The sequence below is a fragment of the Pipistrellus kuhlii genome, unplaced genomic scaffold, assembly GCF_014108245.1.
Source record: "Pipistrellus kuhlii isolate mPipKuh1 unplaced genomic scaffold, mPipKuh1.p scaffold_m20_p_1, whole genome shotgun sequence".
NCBI classification, from domain to species: domain Eukaryota; kingdom Metazoa; phylum Chordata; class Mammalia; order Chiroptera; family Vespertilionidae; genus Pipistrellus; species Pipistrellus kuhlii.
In genome coordinates this window covers 33,293,899-33,312,464 of record NW_023425404.1, presented here as the reverse complement: position 1 = coordinate 33,312,464, position 18,566 = coordinate 33,293,899, and the positions used below count along the sequence as shown (strand labels likewise).

General features: G+C 46.5%; 1 protein-coding gene across 2 annotated transcripts in view; it reads left to right on the top strand.

The window, feature by feature from the left end:
* The window catches only part of SLC24A1 (solute carrier family 24 member 1), a 35,063-nt gene extending 17,179 nt beyond the window's left edge, over window positions 1–17,884 (top strand). For both annotated transcript variants that reach the window (XM_045581443.1, XM_036438553.2), the window contains exons 3-10: window positions 2,714–2,767; window positions 4,105–4,213; window positions 7,956–8,042; window positions 9,058–9,149; window positions 12,255–12,977; window positions 13,726–13,815; window positions 14,653–14,819; window positions 15,740–17,884. In XM_045581443.1, coding sequence (XP_045437399.1) covers window positions 2,714–2,767; window positions 4,105–4,213; window positions 7,956–8,042; window positions 9,058–9,149; window positions 12,255–12,977; window positions 13,726–13,815; window positions 14,653–14,819; window positions 15,740–15,989 — 1,572 coding nt within the window. In that variant the 3' untranslated portion in view covers window positions 15,990–17,884. The remainder of the gene's footprint in view (window positions 1–2,713; window positions 2,768–4,104; window positions 4,214–7,955; window positions 8,043–9,057; window positions 9,150–12,254; window positions 12,978–13,725; window positions 13,816–14,652; window positions 14,820–15,739) is intronic.
* The last annotated feature ends 682 nt before the right edge of the window (window positions 17,885–18,566 follow it).

Here is an 18,566-nt window from a genome sequence, read left to right as displayed (position 1 = left end):
TTGTTGAAGAATGCTTTTTAAAAATCAGACTAAAATGTGTGGTTCAGGAAATGTGTCAGGGATTGTGCCTAGAAGGGGAGAAGTAAATGATTAGCTAATGCTACATAGTGGGAGATAGAACTTGAAAACCAGGAGGACAAGCCCCCTGAGGGGCTACCATGAACAATTGCAAGGGATCCCATTGCTCATTCTCACAAAATGCATCCCTTGCCTGGAATGGAGACATCCTCTTCAGTTTCCTTAGCCCCTTCGCTGATTTTCATGAGAAAGAAAAGGTGGGGTGATGATGCTGAAAAAAGAGGAGGGAGAAAGGTGTGGTGTGAGAGGTGGATGTGGGAATGTGTTTATAATAAGGCATATACTGAGAACACCTGATTGCTGGTACTGTACCAATAAATGGACCCATCAGCCATACCCAACTGTAGACAAACATTTCATTTACTTCAATAATTTGAAACTGAGCCACTAGGGAATATAGGTTTGACCTCATTTTCTTATGCTTGGGAAAAGAAAAGTGATTTAGTAAAAAACTAAACAACAACAAAAAAAACCTCGAATGGAGATTGGGAGATTGGAATTGTCACTACCTTTGTGAATACAGGCAAATCACAGAATCTTTCTGCATCTGTTTTCTCATCTATCAAAATAGCAGTAATAACACCAGTCTTATTTATTTCAGAGTTAGTAGTATTGAATGAGGAACTGGCAGTGAAAAGCTTTAGTAAGTTAGAAGCCCGTACTGAGGTTAGAAGATGTATATACAATGAAGCCAGAGAAAAGTGTTTTGTCTTGAACAAACTTGAATTACATAGAAATCAGTAGGCATGGGCATCATGAGACAAAAGTGGGTCTCTCCTGCCCCTCTGTGGACAGATCCAACCATCCCAAAGGGTAGCCTGGTCCCTCATCATTCTTTGCTTCCAAGAACTCATTGAATGAAGATTGGTTATGATAAACAGGGAGATGGCTGAGCCAGTGGGGTCAGTGCGGTAGACTCCAGTAGCCCAATAATCTTACAGGTATGTCATGAAAGAGTCAGGGTGTTGTTCAAAAAATCCACAGTGCTCCCCTTCATATTCATATTGGCTATACTCAAAACTTATAATCCTCTGGTTATTTCTATTCTGTTGATTATTTCTATTCTGTTACATTCATTTGTGAGACGAACGTGATAACCACTACACTAGGGAAACAAGACACATTAATTCATTTGTTCCTTGGTTCATTGATTCATTCATTCAGCCTGTATCCAAGCATTCAAACTCCCCCCACCCCTCATCCTTCAGAGCTTACCCAAATTCTATTGTACCTATTTCAGGAAACCTCCTTTGTCCATCCCAGCACAGCACCTTTATCAATCCCTCTAATTTCTTGAAACACATTTTGCTTTTTCATGTGCTTGTGTTATCATGTGTCTTGATTCCTTTATGAACATAGATTCCATGTCCTAAACATCTGGGTATTCCTACACTGCTAGCACAGCACCATATAAACAAGCAGGTGCTCAGGAAATAAGAACTGAGTGAATGAACATATTGGGTGGATGGATGAGTGGGTAGCCCTGGATTAGGCATTTATTTTCCATATTTTCTGAGCTGGACAGAGAAGGGAGTGTGGTAAGTCCAGTTCTAGTTCTAGCCATGGAGGTTGGTGGGGTGGGAGAGGCAATGGGAAGACAAAAACAGTTACTGGGGGCAGCCATAGGTGACCCTGCTGCCTGAAGATGGCGCTAGAGGCCAGTTAGGAGTAGCTACTCACTCAGCTGTAGTGAGCACCTACTGTGTACAGGATACAGTTCAGGGGAACAGAGATGGCTGCATCATAAGTTCATTGCATGACCAAAAAATATATGTGAAAATTTAAACAGTGATTTAAAAAAAAGTTAAAATGACAGTAAATGCAAAATGGCAAGCTAGGAATCCAGCTAGTACTCACCGTGGGCTTAAAGAGCCTTCAACCTGATTTTCTAGGGCTGTTTCCCAGCGGGCTGCTCTGCAGCTTCACCAGGACACTAGCACTTATTTGTCTTACAGAGCCAGATTTTGGTACCACAAAATGTGCTCACTGTTGTTTTCAAGCTTTGGAGGAGAGATGTAGCAGAATGAGCTGAAGTGAGGGTGAGGTGGATGGGGCCATTTGGGAAAGTTTTATATCTGAAAATTTGGGCATACAGAGGGACAGAGAAGGCATGAACAAGGGAATAGGCATGGAATAGATTAAGGTATATTAGAAGACAGTTCATTCATTAATTTATCAAATATTTATTGAATGCTGGCAGAGTTTTTGTGCTGGACACACATTGTAAGTGCAATAGGCAGTCTACTTCAAGATGCTAGTGGGGCAGTAGATTTATTTGCGTGTTTGCTAACATACATATAACACAAATAACCCAAAGTGGGGAGAGTGCTTTGAAGGAAAAGAATAGAAGTCTATAAAAGAGAATTAGATGGGCACCCCATAATGAAGGTTTCAAATTGGGTAAAAAGGATGGCACATTTGAGGGACCTGAAGACAGGTGGTGTTCCTGGACTATCGCGAGTAGACTCATCTGACTGGGAATGGTGTATGCAGGCTGAAGCCAGGCTGTGGAAGGCCAGGTTATTTCTACTGAATTTTTGTGTTCCAACCCGTGGGCTTCCTGGAGAGAGAGGGAGATAGGAAGAAAGAGTGATGGTCATTCCAAACATCTTCTGACTACTGTCCCTGTTTGCAGCCAGGTGATGGGGCAGTTGCGATGGATGAGCTACAGGATAACAAGAAGCTGAAGGTGGGTGCCATGTAGAGTCTGCCCGGTGAGGACACTGCAGGGTCTTAAAGGACAGCCACAGACTCAGGGCACAGTGGCCCTGATGCTGAGGATCTTGGGCGGGGCTCAGGCCTGGGAACCTCCTGGGGGTGTTGCCAGGCTGAGCCTGGGAAGGAGCGAGGGACTCTTGGCTCCAGGTGACCTTGGAGAAGGTGCTGGTTTGGGAGCTGGATGTCACTGCTTGTTTTGCCACTAGCTCGCTGTGTGAGCTTTGGGCCTCAGATTCTGTATCTGTAAATGACTGGACTAGAGGAACTCAAGTCTAACTTTATAGCCCCCATCATGCCATGATTGATCAAAAGCCTAGTTACCTGTGGCTTTGGAATGCCCAGGACTAAGAGAACCATCAGAGAGCACTGGGGCAGGGCAGTCTGAGGTTTGTGAAAAAATGTCTTAGCTGCCTTTGGCCTATGGGGTATTTGGGAAGAAGTATGGGGACCTTAGAAAGGAGTGGCTAGGCCTAAATGAAATCTCCCCATCTAAAGAAAATCCCCAGGGCAGTTGTAAAGTACTGTGTTACCACAGCCACTAGATGGCAGAAGAGTTCAAGGCCTGAGGGATGGGGAAGGTGAGAGGTGGGGGGTGGTGGTTATGGAGGCGGGGGGTTTGGAGAGGGATGGGACAGAGACTGAGCAAGTGTTTGCCTGTTTTGGGATGCTCCCTTGTAAATCTGTATGTGCCACATCTGTGTCTGCAGCTATAGATGTGAGGATGTGTGTGCGCCTGTGAATGTTCTTGAGCACGTGGGTAGAAAAAAAAATCTGGATTGGGGATCAGAAGACCTGGGCGCTAGTCTTGACTCTTTCATTTACACCCCACATGAACATGTTGAGTTTTCACTTCCTTTTCTGTAGAAGGGATCCCAGTTTCCTTATCTCTGGGAGTGAGGCGGTGGTAAGCACCATGATGCGGTTCGTGGACTGCGAAGGGCTGTTCCCATGTGCAGGGTCTGCTGTGTGGTGTGTGGGTGAGTGTGTGCTTCCATGGATGCACTTGGGGAGATGGAAAAACCCTGGCAATGTGGTGTCCTCAGAGCACATTGTCTGCTGCTCCCTTTTGAGACCGTAGGGAGTTACTCGGTCTGTAGAATTAAAGTCCTGGAAGAGTTGAGGGAGGCTGAGAAGAAAGTAGTGAAACTCCTGGTTAACGTGAAGGACAAGGTGAGGCCAGGAAAACGCTTCTGTGCTTTCCCTCTGATCTCTCCGGGAGGGAGGCAGTGTTCAGTGGGGCCCTTGGGTGGCTTCCCACCTGGCTTGGGCAGGGGCCCACTGAGGCCTGTGCTGCTCTCTCCTGCTCAGCTCCCGTCCGTGCTGACCCGAGGGAGCAGCTCAGCCTCTCTGCACAACAGCACCATCCGCAGCACCATGTACCGGCTCATGCTCCACAGCCTGGACCCTCTGGGGCAAGGTAAGCAAGGCCTCCCCAGACCTGCGTGGGCTCCCTGTCCACGCCTTCCCTCCTGCAGCTGGACAACATCTGGGACCTGCAGAATGGAGGCAGTGGGTGGGGTGAGGGCAGGAGTGGGAAGAGAGAGTTAGCAGAGGAAAGTGGGTGGCAGTTAGTCTGGGAGACAGGACAGAGTCGAAGACACAGAACTCACTGGGAGAGGAGAGGGCCCCAAGGAGCCAAAGCCCTTAGGCATCCACATTCTTCTATTTCCCTGCCTCCCGGTCTTCTCTTGTAAAATTAGGAGGTTCAGCTGCAGACAGTACGGCCATGAGGCAGTGTGCCCTGTACAGGCTATGCTAGGGCTTCCCTCATTATCTTCTCTGCACAGCCCACCACAGAGTCTCCTGCCAGGCAGCTTGGCTCAGGCTGACTGACCAGGGTCGCTTCAGGGGGACGCTCCTGTAGGTGCTAGAAACTGGTGTCCTAGGAAGACTTCCACCCCTCCTCCCTCATCCAGGAATCCAAAGGACATCCTGGGAGCTGCCAGGACCGTTTCTGTGTGTGTGTGTGTGTGTGTGTGTGTGTGTGTGTGTGTGTGTCCAAAGTGCAGTGGGAGCTGATGTCCAACTTGACAGATGATTTGGCAGCTGAGATTCTCACCATCCTTCTTACCAGTTCCTGCCTTCTGGCCTCCCTCTCCAAAGAGCTGCCCCTCACACGTTTCTCAGGCCTCCACAGGCACCCCTCAGGTATGCACCTGCTCTCCTTGAGCCCCTCTATTTTTTGGGCTCAGGAGCTCAGGCAAGAGGCCATCAAGGGAAGATTGGGTCTTGGGCGGAAGCCACGGGGTTGTGGTTGCAGTTGGGCAGGAGGGCTGAGGCCTGAACTGTATACAACACTAGAGACTGACCCTTGAGCCCCAGGGAGCACCCTGACTGAGATTTCTGGTTTTGGGGCACATTTAGGAGGCTTAGAATTTCCTCAGGCCCTTAAGTTTCTTCTTCAGAGACAATATTGGGATTTGGGGAATGTTGTACTGTGGCAGCAGAGCCAAAAACAAGGTGATCAAACCTTCCTTACCAAATCCTCGAGGTGAGCCCTGGCAGAAACTGAGCAAGATCTCCCACAGCACCAGCCCCAGAAGCAGTCCCGCTGGGGTTCTGAGAGCGAGTCTGCAGCCCCTGGCAGCCTGGGTGTTATCCGTGCGGCTGTGTCATGAAGGAAGCTGTGTCTCTGGGCCATGCTGGGCCACTCCTCTGGGAGTTACTGACTCTCCCAATGTCTTAAAGATGAAGACTTCTCCTCCATGGGACCACAGGGCCCCCTGCCTGGGCCACTTCCACCACTAACGGCCGCCAGCTGGCCTGCTTGTCCTGACAGGATTATGAGATGTCCAGGCCAGGCAGAGGTCAGAGGAGATTGATACTAAGGAGATGATCCTCCGTGCTGAGCTGAGAGGCCACGTGAGGAAACCAGCCCTGGGGCAGCCCGAAACCATCATCCAGGGAAGACAGTCCTGCGTGGTCCGCGGTGTGCCTGTGCAGCATGGAGGGGCCCTCACCCTGAGTGGTTGCTGGCATCATTCTCTGGAGTACAGTCCTGCCCAGGGAAGCCAGCCCTGATTCTACACCAGGAGATTCCACTTAGGAGAGGCTGTGACCACACAGGACTGTGATGAAGGCCTTTGTTCCCAAGACTTTCCAGATACATGTTTGTTTCCATGTACTGTTTCCCATGGCTGTCCAGATGTTTCCACTTTGTCAGGTGTTCCAGCTCTTCCACAGAACTGGTCTGAACTCTCACCCGGTGAGAGGATCCAATGATCCCCATGCCTCTTCTGTGTGTGTGTGTGTGTGTGTGTGTGTGTGTGTGAGAGAGAGAGAGAGAGAGAGAGAGAGAGAGAGAGAGAGAGAGAGACCCCCATAGCTGTCCTGCTTTTCTTGGAGGCATGAGGGTAGGGTGTGTGAGGAGGGATGAAAAGGAAAGAGGGGAACTTTTTTTTTTTTTGCCAGTCCCCCCAGCTAACAGTTGGCAGATATTCTCAGTGCCAGGACTGGAACCAAGAGAGCCCCTCTTTGAGAACAGAAGATGCTAATGCTTGACCCCTGCCAAGGGGGCGCTGGATTTGTTTGGATGAAGGAGGCAGTGGAGTTTCCGCTTCCTGACATCTCAGTCCTGACAAGGGCCTCCTGGGCAGGCCCACCAGGAAACTTCAGGGGACCACACATGCCAGAGCAGTGGAACCCGTTGCCAGAGGGGGCTGCAGCTGAACCTGCTGTGAGAATGTAAGAGAGACTGAGAGGAGGAAATTCCAGACCTGTTAATGCTTCCTGCCCATCAAGGCTGAGCTTGATCCACCCAGTTTTCCAGATCGCACCTGCCCAAGCCCTCTGGAACATGGTGCCCCTTGCTGCAGACTCAGTGGGACAGCTGCTCTCAACTCCGGTGTCAGTTCATCATTATCATCATAGCTAAACCTGCTGCAGTGCTTTCTAGGTGATAGATGCTATTTTAGCAAGTTGATGTAGTAATCAATTTATTCCTTCAACAAGTCTGTCAGATTTTACAGATGAAGAATCTGAAGGACAGAGAGGTTAAGGAATCACTCAGCTCAGTCCATGGCTAGCAAGTGGAAGAACTGGGATTCAAATCGAGGTTGTCTAGTTTCAGAATCTGAGCTAAGATAATAATATTTAATTGCAGCAATTACAGTATTTTTATTTATTTTGTCTCATGGATATTCACATCATGTATATCATGGTGTTGCCTTTTTAGAGTAGGGATGCTGAGACTTAGAGAGGATACGAAGGCTTTCCAAGGTCACCCAGAGCTCACAGGGCAGAGCCAGTGTGGGATTCAGAATAGACTCCAGGGCACCACTTTGTTCTATCCTGTGTATCATTATCCTCACCTTCCCACGCTACACAGCTGTGAGGGGGCCCGTCATGGCCCATGCACCACAGTCTCTCTCTGAGCCTCCCACCTGAAATGACACATGGAAAGCACTTGGCATGTTTCCTGGATCACAGTCACACTGGAAGAGTTGCCCTCTCCATTTTTCTTGCCTGGAAACCAGGACAGCAGCATTCTGAGCACAGTGCTCTGAGGGTCTCCAGCGAAGCATGTGCACAGGGACCTGAAGGGGGCCCTGTTTGACTTCCAGGTGTCTGGGGTCAAAAAGGGCGTGGCAAGGAGCTTGGTGAGCAGCTACTTCCCCCTTGCCGCTGAGAGGGAAGGCTCAGGACTATGGCTACCAGAAGTTATAAGCAAAGCTTTTAGTAGATTTATAGAAAGTAAGCTGTAAAAGTCCTTACACATTATCTAGTCCAACGATGGCAGAAACATCTCTCTGTCATTATTTGTCCATCCCCCGCCCAGTGCAGCACCCCTGATCAATCCTGGCACTCTCCCTCCAGACCTGGATGAGGATTCTCCTTAATTCAGCACTCAGGCAGCCATCCCTTGGGCTCACAAAGGAATTAAATCTGATTTGTGGCCCCCAACACTAACCATGTGACTTTACCAGTGACTTGCTCAAGGTCACAGCCAGTTAGTGATAGTGCAGGGAAAGGAAGACAAAGGTTGGGAACTTGGCACCTTGACAAGTCTCGTAGGACTAGAATCCAGACATCATAACTCCCAGGCTAGCCTTTGCCTATGCACTCGAACTGCTCTGGCTGCTAGCCCACCACCCACCAGGCTAACTGAAGGGTGTGGTGGGGATACTTGGTCCTAGATATGCTTCCTTTTTCATTTGCAGTACCCTCTGCCAAGAGCAGTGACGAGGAGAGCTTGATTCAGGAGGCCAAATCCAAGCCTCAGGCCAAAGCAGAGAGCAAACCAGAAGGTGAGAAGATGGTGAGACCAGCAGGTTTTCTCCTGCACCTTCCTTCCTCCTATCTGACAGGGCTGAGGTATCGCTCTTGGCCTCTCTGAGCCAGTCCGCTGGAGTGGTGACCTGGTGCTGCCTGCACTTTGGCTGTAGTCCAGGGTCCCTCTTCCCCAGGCAGTCCTGTACTGTTCCCCCTGTACTCTCCTTAGTGGGGTAGGCAAGGCCAGGCTGAAGGTTGTTGAACTCCTACTTTTGTTTTTGCTAAATCTTGTCCTAAATTAGACTATATTGGACTCTAGTTCTTCCTGACACTTCTACACAAGGATAGTTCTGCTAGGGATTGGTTTGAGACCAGCAACTCCATTGAGGAAAGGCCACCAGGGGCCTGGTGGCACAGAAATCCAGCATCTGTGTGGCAGCTGGGACAGAGAGTGTGAGACAGCTACTGCCCTGTGTGCTCTACACTGCACACCAGGACTACCCGTTGTATCAGTAACCCTTGGAGGGAGGTAGATCTCCAGTGATCATCCCATTCTATAGACACCATCTTATAGACAACGGAGGCTCAGAGAGGTCAGGTGACTTTCCCAAAGCCACACAGCCAAGAAGTGAAAGAGCCTGTACCTGCGCCCAGCTCTCCAGACTTGTCAGTGCTTCCCAGCTGCTGTCTTTGAAATCATTAGGATCCTCTCCAGGCAGTTGGTAGGGGGAAAGGTCAGACCCTTAGGGCTGGGACTTTACCCTCTCTCTGTTCCAGTTGCCTATACTGGCCAGGATGGAAATGTCTGCGAATACAGAGGGAGCAAGGACTGCCATTTCCCAGCTGTCCTCTCATCTGTGCACATCTCTGTGGAAAGGACAGTAACAGTTCACATCACATCGTTTTACTTTTTTCTATCAACAAGAAATTCCCCTTCTGAGATAAGGAAGTGGACAAGCCCAATAGCCCTGTAGCCACTCACATCAGTCTCTATTAGCTGCCCTCCACACCTGGCACTCTTCTGACCTTTCCCATGTTTATCCTTTAAAGAGGAGGAGCCAACCATGCTCCCTGCGGTCAAGGTCACAGCAGCCCCTGCTCCAGACGTCAAGGGAGATCAGGAGAAGGATCCTGGCGGTCAGGTAGGCACAAGCCTCTTCCCAGGTAGAGGAGTGAGAGACCCAGGGAAGGACTTGACCAAAAAAGTCTTCCTTCTTGAAGGTCTGAGGTTCACTCCTCTGGGGTAAGCATTGCGAGGAGGAGATTCTTCACGGGGCCAGTAAATGCACCATCCCACCTGGGTGTGAGTCAGAGAACATATACGAGAATGTGCTGCCAACTGTCACATGCTGTAAAAACATAAGAAATAACTGTTAGGGGTCTCTCAGCAACTCAGGGATGGTGAGACCAGTCAGCTCGAAATGCCAGGAGGAGGGTGCTGGCTAAAGGCCTTGGAACCTTCCAAGGCATCTTGGCCTTGTCCTCTGGACTCCCTGAGTTCTGATACCACTGTCTTTACAGCCTCAGCTCTCCTATCTGCTACAGCCAAACTGGACTTCTTGTCTCCATGCTTTTCTACCTGGGCCCAGATGGTTTCCTTCCCCTGGAACGCCTTTTCCTTCTTCTTCAGACACCCTCACCTGCCTCCTGGCACGTGCACATGCCTCCTTTGCCACAAGGCTTCCCCATCCGTCCAATCTGAATGCCTATGGTGCATTGTTCCTCTCCCAGGACTCTTATCCCTGTCTTCCTTGTACTCTCTCTTGGTTCCCCTGCTAGGTGGTGAGGTTCCTGAAGGCAGGATCCAATTCTGAGCCATCTCTGTTTCCCCCACAAGAGAAACTCAGGGCACAATAAGGGTCGAGAGACTGGCAATAAAGTAACAATCAGTTTGCAGGTTCCATCGCTGTGAGTGTTTTTTTTGAACTTGACACTCAAAAGCACTCAAATATATCTCATCCTTAAGCCAGCAATTTGGGTTCAGTGTCTAAGACATCATCACGGTATCATGAGTCTCCCGAGCAGGTCCCAGACAGCCAGCTCAGTTAAAAGTGATTAAGATGAACCCCAGGGCAGGGAGTGAAGCTTGGTGTCTCCAGGCCTGAGAAGGTATCTGTGACCCTGGAGGCTTCTCACTCCATGTCTGGCTCTCCCTCACATGCCCTCCTCTGTGTGCATGCTTTCCTAGTAGCTCGACTCCATTTGCTTCCTTATTAGCTCACACAGCCCTAAACTACTACCCTAGTTCTCCGCTCTACAGGGGGATCGATGAGTGATTGGCTCCTAGTCACAGAAGAGAGAAAATTCGTTTGAACCAGGTCATGGGGCAGGGATCCAGTGTCCAATCAGCTGTGGCAGGAAAGGTGGGGTGCTTTGACTTCAACAAGAAAGAAGGGATATTAGGGGTGCGGTTTTTAGAGAAGAGAGTACAGACTGGCAGACACTCCCATACCTATGGACTTAAATGACTTGCCGTCTTCTCCAGGAAACCTCTCCTGAGTGGGGCTGTGAGGGAGGCAGGAATGACTTCAGACTAAAAATCTCACGCTTCATTCCCAATTCAAAGCAAAGCCTTTGCATAGTCTAATATTTGACTACATCAGAGGTTCCTAACCCTGGTTGCATAATAGAGTAATTTGGGGAAGCTTAAAAAAAAATGCCCAGGTCCTCCAAAATACCCAGGCCCCATCCTCAATCAATTAAGCCAGAATATCTGGGTTGGGCATGAAAGTTTTAAAAGTCTCCAGGTGACTTTCACATGCAGCAGAGTTTGAGACTCCCTGAGTGTCCCTCGGGGCTTGGCTATGTCATGAAATTTGTTATAGAAAACATACTCCACGAGCACACAGTCCAGGCCATTGTTTGGGTGAGCATGTTGTTATAGTTAGTTGGGAGTCTACTCTGAGGGTCCTCAGAATCAATGGCTTTAGAGTGCATGGAATCAGCCCATGGTTCCCAAACACTGGTGTGCAGGTGGGCTTGTGGGGAGCACTAGAAAGCACATTAAAATAGATCCGGGGCTTTCAGTCCCAAATATCCAGGTGGGGCAAGGAAATGTGTATTTCTTTCTTACTTTTTTTTTTTTTTTTAAGATTTTTAAAATTGATTTTTAAAGAGATAAGTAGGGAAAGGAAGAGGGAAACAACAATTTGAAAGCAAAACATTGATTCTCCCTGGGATTGAGCTTGCAACCCAGACATGTGCCCTGACGAGGAATCTTAACGGGAACCTTTTGGTGCATGGGACAACACACCCACCTGAGCCATGCCAGCCAGGGCAGAAATATGTATTTCTAATAAGCTTTTTACACTATAATGTTTGGGAACCAAAGATCTCATTTGGCCCTGGTATTTGCCATACAGGGTAGGTTGGTGGTCAAGAGGCCAAGAATTAAACTATCCATATTCAAATCTCAACTTTATCACAAACTGTGTGGACCATGGGCAAGTTATTTAACTACTCTGTACTAGTTTTTCCATCCATCAGATGGGTTAATTCTATTTATATCATTAATTAATTGCTCATGAAACATAGTAATTGCTAGCTATTATTATTATTATATCACTTACCAGGGTGCCTGGGACTTGAAAGCCATCAATAAATAGGTATTGTCATCAATTTATACATATGATGTAATATAATAGTTTAGGAGTTTAGCGGACACAGCAATGTTATATAATCACTAAAAGATATCATGCAATATTAATGGAAACATAATATCTGAGATAAGGAAAGCGATAATCCTATTAAACTCTGTGCAGTGTTCTGTGTTCTGGTTTAGACGCCTCCTCACAGGATGTAAGCTAATTAGAATGAGTTCACTAAGCTGGGGATGAGGCTCTAGGCCATTATGGGGGGATGACAGGACTTGGGTATCTCTAATGTAGTGAAGAGAGCTGTCTTGTATAAAGAGTGATTAGCTTTGTTCTATGCATCTCCAAAGAGTAAACCTAGACACAGAGGGTAGCTCCTTGTTATAAATATGAACTTCAAACTAAGCAGAGTTGCCAAAGATGACAGGAGCTTCTTCTGGTGAGTTTTCCTTCCCTGGAAATGCTTAGATAAAGATTACACAACCACTGGGTAGGAATGTTATGAAGGGGAATTTTGCTGAGTAATCGAACTGGTTTTTCCTCATACAAGAGTTTTTAGTTATATTACACGAGGACAACAATAAAATAATAGGGAGAAACTGGGAAAGAAAACAAGCAGAGAAGTTACGTTAATCGGTTGGCTTTGGATTGCAGGAAGGAGATGTGGCTGGAGCTGAGAGTGCAGGTGTAATGACAGGCAAAGAGGTTGAAGCTCCTGGTGAAGGTGAAAATGGAGGTGAAACTCAGCTAGAAGGTGAAGGTGAAACTGAAGCAGAAGGGAAAGGAGACAATGAAGGTGAAGGTGAAATCCAAGCAGAAAGAAAAAGAAATGATGAAAGTGAAGGTGAACTCCAAACAGGAGATGCTGGTGAAGTGAAAGGAGACACTGAAGAGCAGGGATTCAATGCTGGAAGCCAAGGTGAAACCAGTAGTGATGAGAAAGGTACAGATGGCGAAGGGGGAGGTGATGGAGGTGATGGTGAACATGAAGAGAACAAGAGTAAAGTCCAAGCAGAGATTAAAGAAAATGATGAAGGTGAACTCCCAGCAGAAGGAGAAGATGGCAAAATGAAAGGCGATGGTGAAACCAAAGATCAGGACTTCAATGCTGAAAGTCAAGGTGAAGCCAAAAGTGATGAGAAAGATAGAAATAGTGGAGGAGGAGGTGATGGAGGTGACAGTGAAGAGGAAGAGGAAGAGGAAGAGGAAGAGGAGGGTGAGGAGGAGGAGGAGGAGGAGGAGGAGGAGGAGGAGGAAGAAAACGAGGAGCCTTTGTCCCTGGAGTGGCCTGAGACCTGGCAGAAGCAGGCCATTTACCTCTTCTTCCTGCCCATTGTGCTCCCGCTGTGGCTGACAGTGCCCGACGTCCGGAGGCTGGTGAGTTTGCCCAGCCACACCCAAGGCTGTCTATCTCCAGAGAGGCTGTGGGTCTCTAGGCATTCCACCCAGAGGAGGGCGAGGGCAGGGCCAACCAGCCTGGCAGGGCTCAGCCACAGAGACGATTTGGGTTGGAGTTTGCAGCTCTGGAGGGGACCATGCACCTAGGGGGATATATCATGGGCCTGGGAGGCCCTGGAACGTGCTTATTTCTACCACTGTAAGCAAGTGAACTAGTCCCTCCCAACTCCTGTTTCAGTACACTGATTTTAATATAGGAATGATGCCACCACACCCCTCCGTATTTCACAGGGTTACTGTGATTAAGTGCCATTTATTTCCAGCATTCCTATTCATAGGGAAAAATCTGACGAACATACTTCACCCTAAGGCTATCCATATTCTGTCTCTGGGTCTGGAGATGGGTAGGGCAGAGAGAGGTTGCAAAAGCCAAATCAAATACCTAGATTGGCTTGGTTCTGGGTCAAGCAAATAGCTCTTCAGTTTGGAGACTACTGAAAAAGGGTGTTCAGTAGTCTCCAAACTGAGACTACTGAGCTCCCCTGCGGCCACCGATCCCATTCTTTCCCTGCTAAGTCAGGGTCCTCATTGGAAACAGATTTCACCTCTAGATCCTCTCCATCATCCCTCCTGCAGATCTCGTCACTGATTCTGGGGCTCTCTCAAAAGGGCCAAAGGCCTTTAGCCTCTGAAACTCACATCTCTCTCTTTTCATACTTTCACACAGGAGTCCAGAAAGTTCTTTGTTTTCACCTTCCTGGGATCCATCATGTGGATAGCCATGTATTCATACCTTATGGTGTGGTGGGCTCACCAGGTGAGTAAAAAGCAGGAACTAAATCCTGTATCAGCAAGTTCAAAGGCCATTTCTTCCCTTCTGGGTGAACTTCCAGTGCTTAGGGAATGGTGAGGACCAAGTGCATTTGTAGTTTCTACATGGTTTGTAAAGGCAGCCTTTTTATTCCAGTGAATGTAGTACTTTCCAAGTGTGGCTTTCCTTACATTCACATGCAGCATGGCCTCGAAGGCCCTTCACAATCTGCGCATAGCTCTATTCCCTGCTTCCTCTGCCCTGCATCTCCCCCTCTTCCCACCTGGTGAATTGTACACACTCGTGAGAGCAAGCACAGCTTTGCCATGTCTCTGGCATTTTAATCCTCTGAGTGCCCATGGATTTTCTGTTCTACCTGGAATATTGCACCAGCACAGAGCCGTAATCGTTGTTGATGATTTTCCCCCCTTCACTAGGCTGAGACTAGGGTTAGGGTTGCACTGCTCATACTCTTCTCTGCAGCTCTCAGTTCCTGGCACATGGCAGGTGTCTATGGTTCTGGAAATGGAAATGCCACATGAACAGATCTTGGGAGGGCAGTTCTTTTAGAAGTAGAGGTTCTGTTGTTTGAATGTCAATGGCAGGTGGTATTATCGATAGACTTTTAGTCCATCTTGGATAAGAGCAGAGTCATTCTCTGAAGCCTTGAGCAGGGGCCCCATCTCTCCAGCTGTCAGTTCGCCATGACCCTGCCTTCCTCAGACCGTGGGAGTGTGCTGAGCTCCATGGGAGGTGTTGGGTTTGCACAAAGTAGTATGTGGAACAGCTTCAGATTTTCCACTTGCTGTTGCCCTGGTTTTTATTACTGTTACTGTTTACCAGGTTGGTGAAACAATAGGGATTTCTGAAGAGATTATGGGTTTGACGATCCTGGCAGCAGGCACATCAATTCCTGACCTCATCACCAGTGTGATTGTTGCCCGGAAAGGCCTGGGAGACATGGCCGTGTCAAGCTCTGTGGGCAGTAACATATTTGACATCACTGTGGGGTGAGTGGCAAAGGTGCTTTTTAAGGAATATTAAGTAAGACTAGAAAAGCTTGTGTTGGCTCTGTTCACTGGTTTTCTGCTTCATTCATTATACATGGCATAAAAGGGCATTTATAGTATTAGTTTCTATAAGGCAACAAAGTATTCTCCCATCATTAATCACAGATGAGATAATAGAACTAAAATGCTGCCTGCAATGTAACTGACTGGGATTTACAGATGAGTTGAAAAATGAAGTCCATTAAATTCCATTACTAAATACCGTCAGATGCTCTGCTCAATGACCTGCAAGGTGGTGGAGGTGGGGTTGGGACAATGACTCAGCCTCACTTCCTGATGTTCTTGTTCCTTTGCATTTGGGTTCCTGCCAGCTCTGAAAGCATTTTGTATAAACAAGCAAATACTGCATCCTGCTGCACCCATGCCCTTACCTGGCCCATTTTCATTTCCCTAGTCATGTCCTGCACTTGAGTGGTAGCTTCGGTTTCATTAATTTGAATTTGTGTGTATGGGTGGGGCTGGGAAAGGGCATAGGAGAGCCCTGATCCTTAAGTAATTTGAAGGAATGCTATCCTGAGCTGGGCCTTATCATAAAAGTTGAGAGATTAGAGTCAAACATCAACACATCTGGTTAGTCATACATAAGTCATTTAGTATGAAGAAAAATCCCTCAGACCTAGAAAAGTTCACTTTTAATCCAGGCTCTCCCAGTTATTAGCTGTGAACCCAAGGGCATGTAATTGAACTTTCCTGAACCTTGGTATCCTCTTCTGTGAAATGGGACTAATATTTTCTGCTCTATTTCATAGATTTTGTGTGTGTGTAAAAAAAATGAGTGCTTTGTAAATTGTAAAATACAGTTTAACTATATGGGATGATTACAAACATGAAAAATACTCTTTGTTTCTTCGATCTCACAGCCTGCCTGTTCCCTGGTTGCTTTTCTCTCTCATCAATGGACTGCAGCCTGTTCCAGTCAGCAGCAATGGCTTGTTCTGTGCCATCGTCCTGCTTTTGCTCATGCTCCTGTTCGTGATCTCTTCGATTGCATCGTGCAAATGGAGAATGAACAAGATCCTGGGCTTCACAATGTTCCTTCTTTACTTTGTATTCCTGATAATCAGTGTGATGTTAGAAGATCGCATCATATCCTGTCCTGTATCTGTCTGAGTCAGTCACTGTTGCTCAGAGTGGACATGGATCAGAAAACCATGCCAGAAGTTACTGTACCTCTTGGTACACTGGTGAATGAACATGATCCAGGAGAGGGAACTGAGAGGCCGAGAGCATCTGATGTCAATGTGATAGAGGAGTGAAGGCTATCGTTGGAAACACCTGTAGCTCTTTGTGGATTAAGACTCTCGCTCTGGGGTCGGGGAGAATATGCAGTTCCAACCCTTACTGGCTCAGACAACGGTCACGTGGACTCCAGGAAAAGGACCCCTGGAGTCAGAGGTTTTCTACATGAGAGAACTGGAGGTTGGGACAGGCACAGTAAGACAAGCCACCAAGCTCACATATTCTGGTTATTAAAGGGCTGCTTAAATTATTTAATCCGAAAGATGCAGATGTGGTCTCTACCTGACGCTCCTGGCTCCTGCCCCAAGCACATGTTGCACTTCACTGTCTCCTCTTTTTTCTGTTCAAAACATGAAGTTTCAAAACCAGGTTTGTAATCACCACTAGTTCAGTTACTGGTGAGTGTAAGAGCTAAGGCTATAGGAAAAAGTGAAATATACAGGAATCAATTATCATTAGTAAGATATGTACCAATACACATAGCTTAAAATGATAACTTTAGCTCTTATTGCATTTCTGAAAAGTGAAATTAAAGTGATCCAATAAATTAAAGTTTATAATTTGCCCTTGAATTGGAAGGCCTGAATATTAGAGAAGGAAAACTACTGTAAGGGCTATTTAAAAATATGTACTTATTAGAAAATCCAAGTTAGTGTGTCTCCATCAAGTGGTCTCCTTGAGGAATTAGACATATAACACAGTGGTTGTCCTGGCTCTGCCCCTCCAACAGCTCAGCTGCTCACCCAACAGCTCAGCTGCTCCTAAGGAGTGAGAAGGTTGAGTTCAGTCAGTAGAGCCAAGTTTGGTTTATAAAGTAAGAGATCCAGTGGGGCAATGTCACTTTTTTATGTTAACCTAAATGGGACTATAAAGCAAGAAGATAGATGTCTTGTGTGGCATACAAGTGGATATTAAGGCAACCACAAAGGAGAAATCTTCAAAATGCTTTGCACAATGGCAAAACAGTTGAGAACAAAAGTATTTATACTTCCAGGACAGCTAGTGTAAAGAACACTTGTTTTTTAAAAAGTGTGTGGTTGTTTAAACATTTCATGTAGAATTTGAAGTGCTTGTATATTAAATACCCATGCTTACTGCTTTTACTAGCATCAAGTTAAGGGACACATGAGAAATAAACAGTTCTATGTCCCTGGATTCAGAACAAAGGGAGCTGAGGGGATTGTAGATTATGATGGTAAATAGAGCTTTATTTACAACATGAGAGAGGATTCACTGAAGACTAGAAGATAGCAGGACAGATGTCATATGAAAAGAAAAATCAAACGTTTTGTTGTTGATGGGCTGTGCTCAAAGAAAGTACTTTAGTCCACAATCCATCTTGAGTTTGGGTTAATTAATGGCCTACTACCACAGGATTCATGTTCCTTAGAAATGACTTTCATTCAATTTCAATAAATTGTGATGCCTATTGGTATTTTACAAACATGGTCAGAATGCTCCAAAGACTGATGAAGAATGTGGAATCATATTCAAATTCCATATTCTGAAGTTAGTTATCCTCATTCCTGATGCTGCTGCAGTGCCCAGTACCCACATGCCATGACCCAAGGAGGGAGATCCCAATGCCAAAACTCTGGCCGCCAACCTGGTTTCAGCAGCCAATTCCAGCTAGCCATGGGGAGTTCCTCCCCACTGATGGCCAGGGACCTGACACCCTTCCCCAGAATGACTGAGTGGGGAGTGATGGACAGTGAAATGTTCTGTAATGATAAAGCTGCTTCATTATTAAAATAAATTCTAATGATTTAACAACCTTTTCCTAATCCGTGTACTGAATTTTTGGCATTTCTCTTTGGCTAGAAAGGAAGTTCTGATAACTTTACACTATGATAGAAAGGGTTAAGCATATAAAATAAAAGCTGCGTCTTGATGGGTGAATAGGAATTCAAGAGGAAAAGGAGAGAAAGATTTCAGGGAGATGGAAAACGTATGTAACTTCTAAAAGATGCTTGGAAGCTAAAATCTGTCATACATTTACAGATCTATAATTTATTAAAATTGTGCTGTTCTGGAGCTAAAGTACCATCTTAAAATGTCAAGATAATGTTGAGATGGTCCTTTCATTTGATAGGCAGAACAGACGTGACATGAAAAGATAGCAGGACAGAGTATTCTAGATCATTCGTTCAGTCTAGAAAGTCCAAACTGTCCCCACCAGGGTGTCTGAATTGGAAGACTGGCTGAACAGATGGTTTCTCCTTCATTCTCCATGAGGTTGCATTTTCTTGATGGAATTGGGCCAAATTTGTAACAATGTGAAACTTGTTCTAATTTAACGGGTTAAAATTCTACATACTACCAGAAAAAAAAGGCTACATTCCAAACTTAGGAAAATTGGTATATGTTTAAATTGTTACTATACACTGTGAACAATATATTGCACTCTCATCTGAAAATATTTCTATCAAATTATAGGCTTGACCTTTT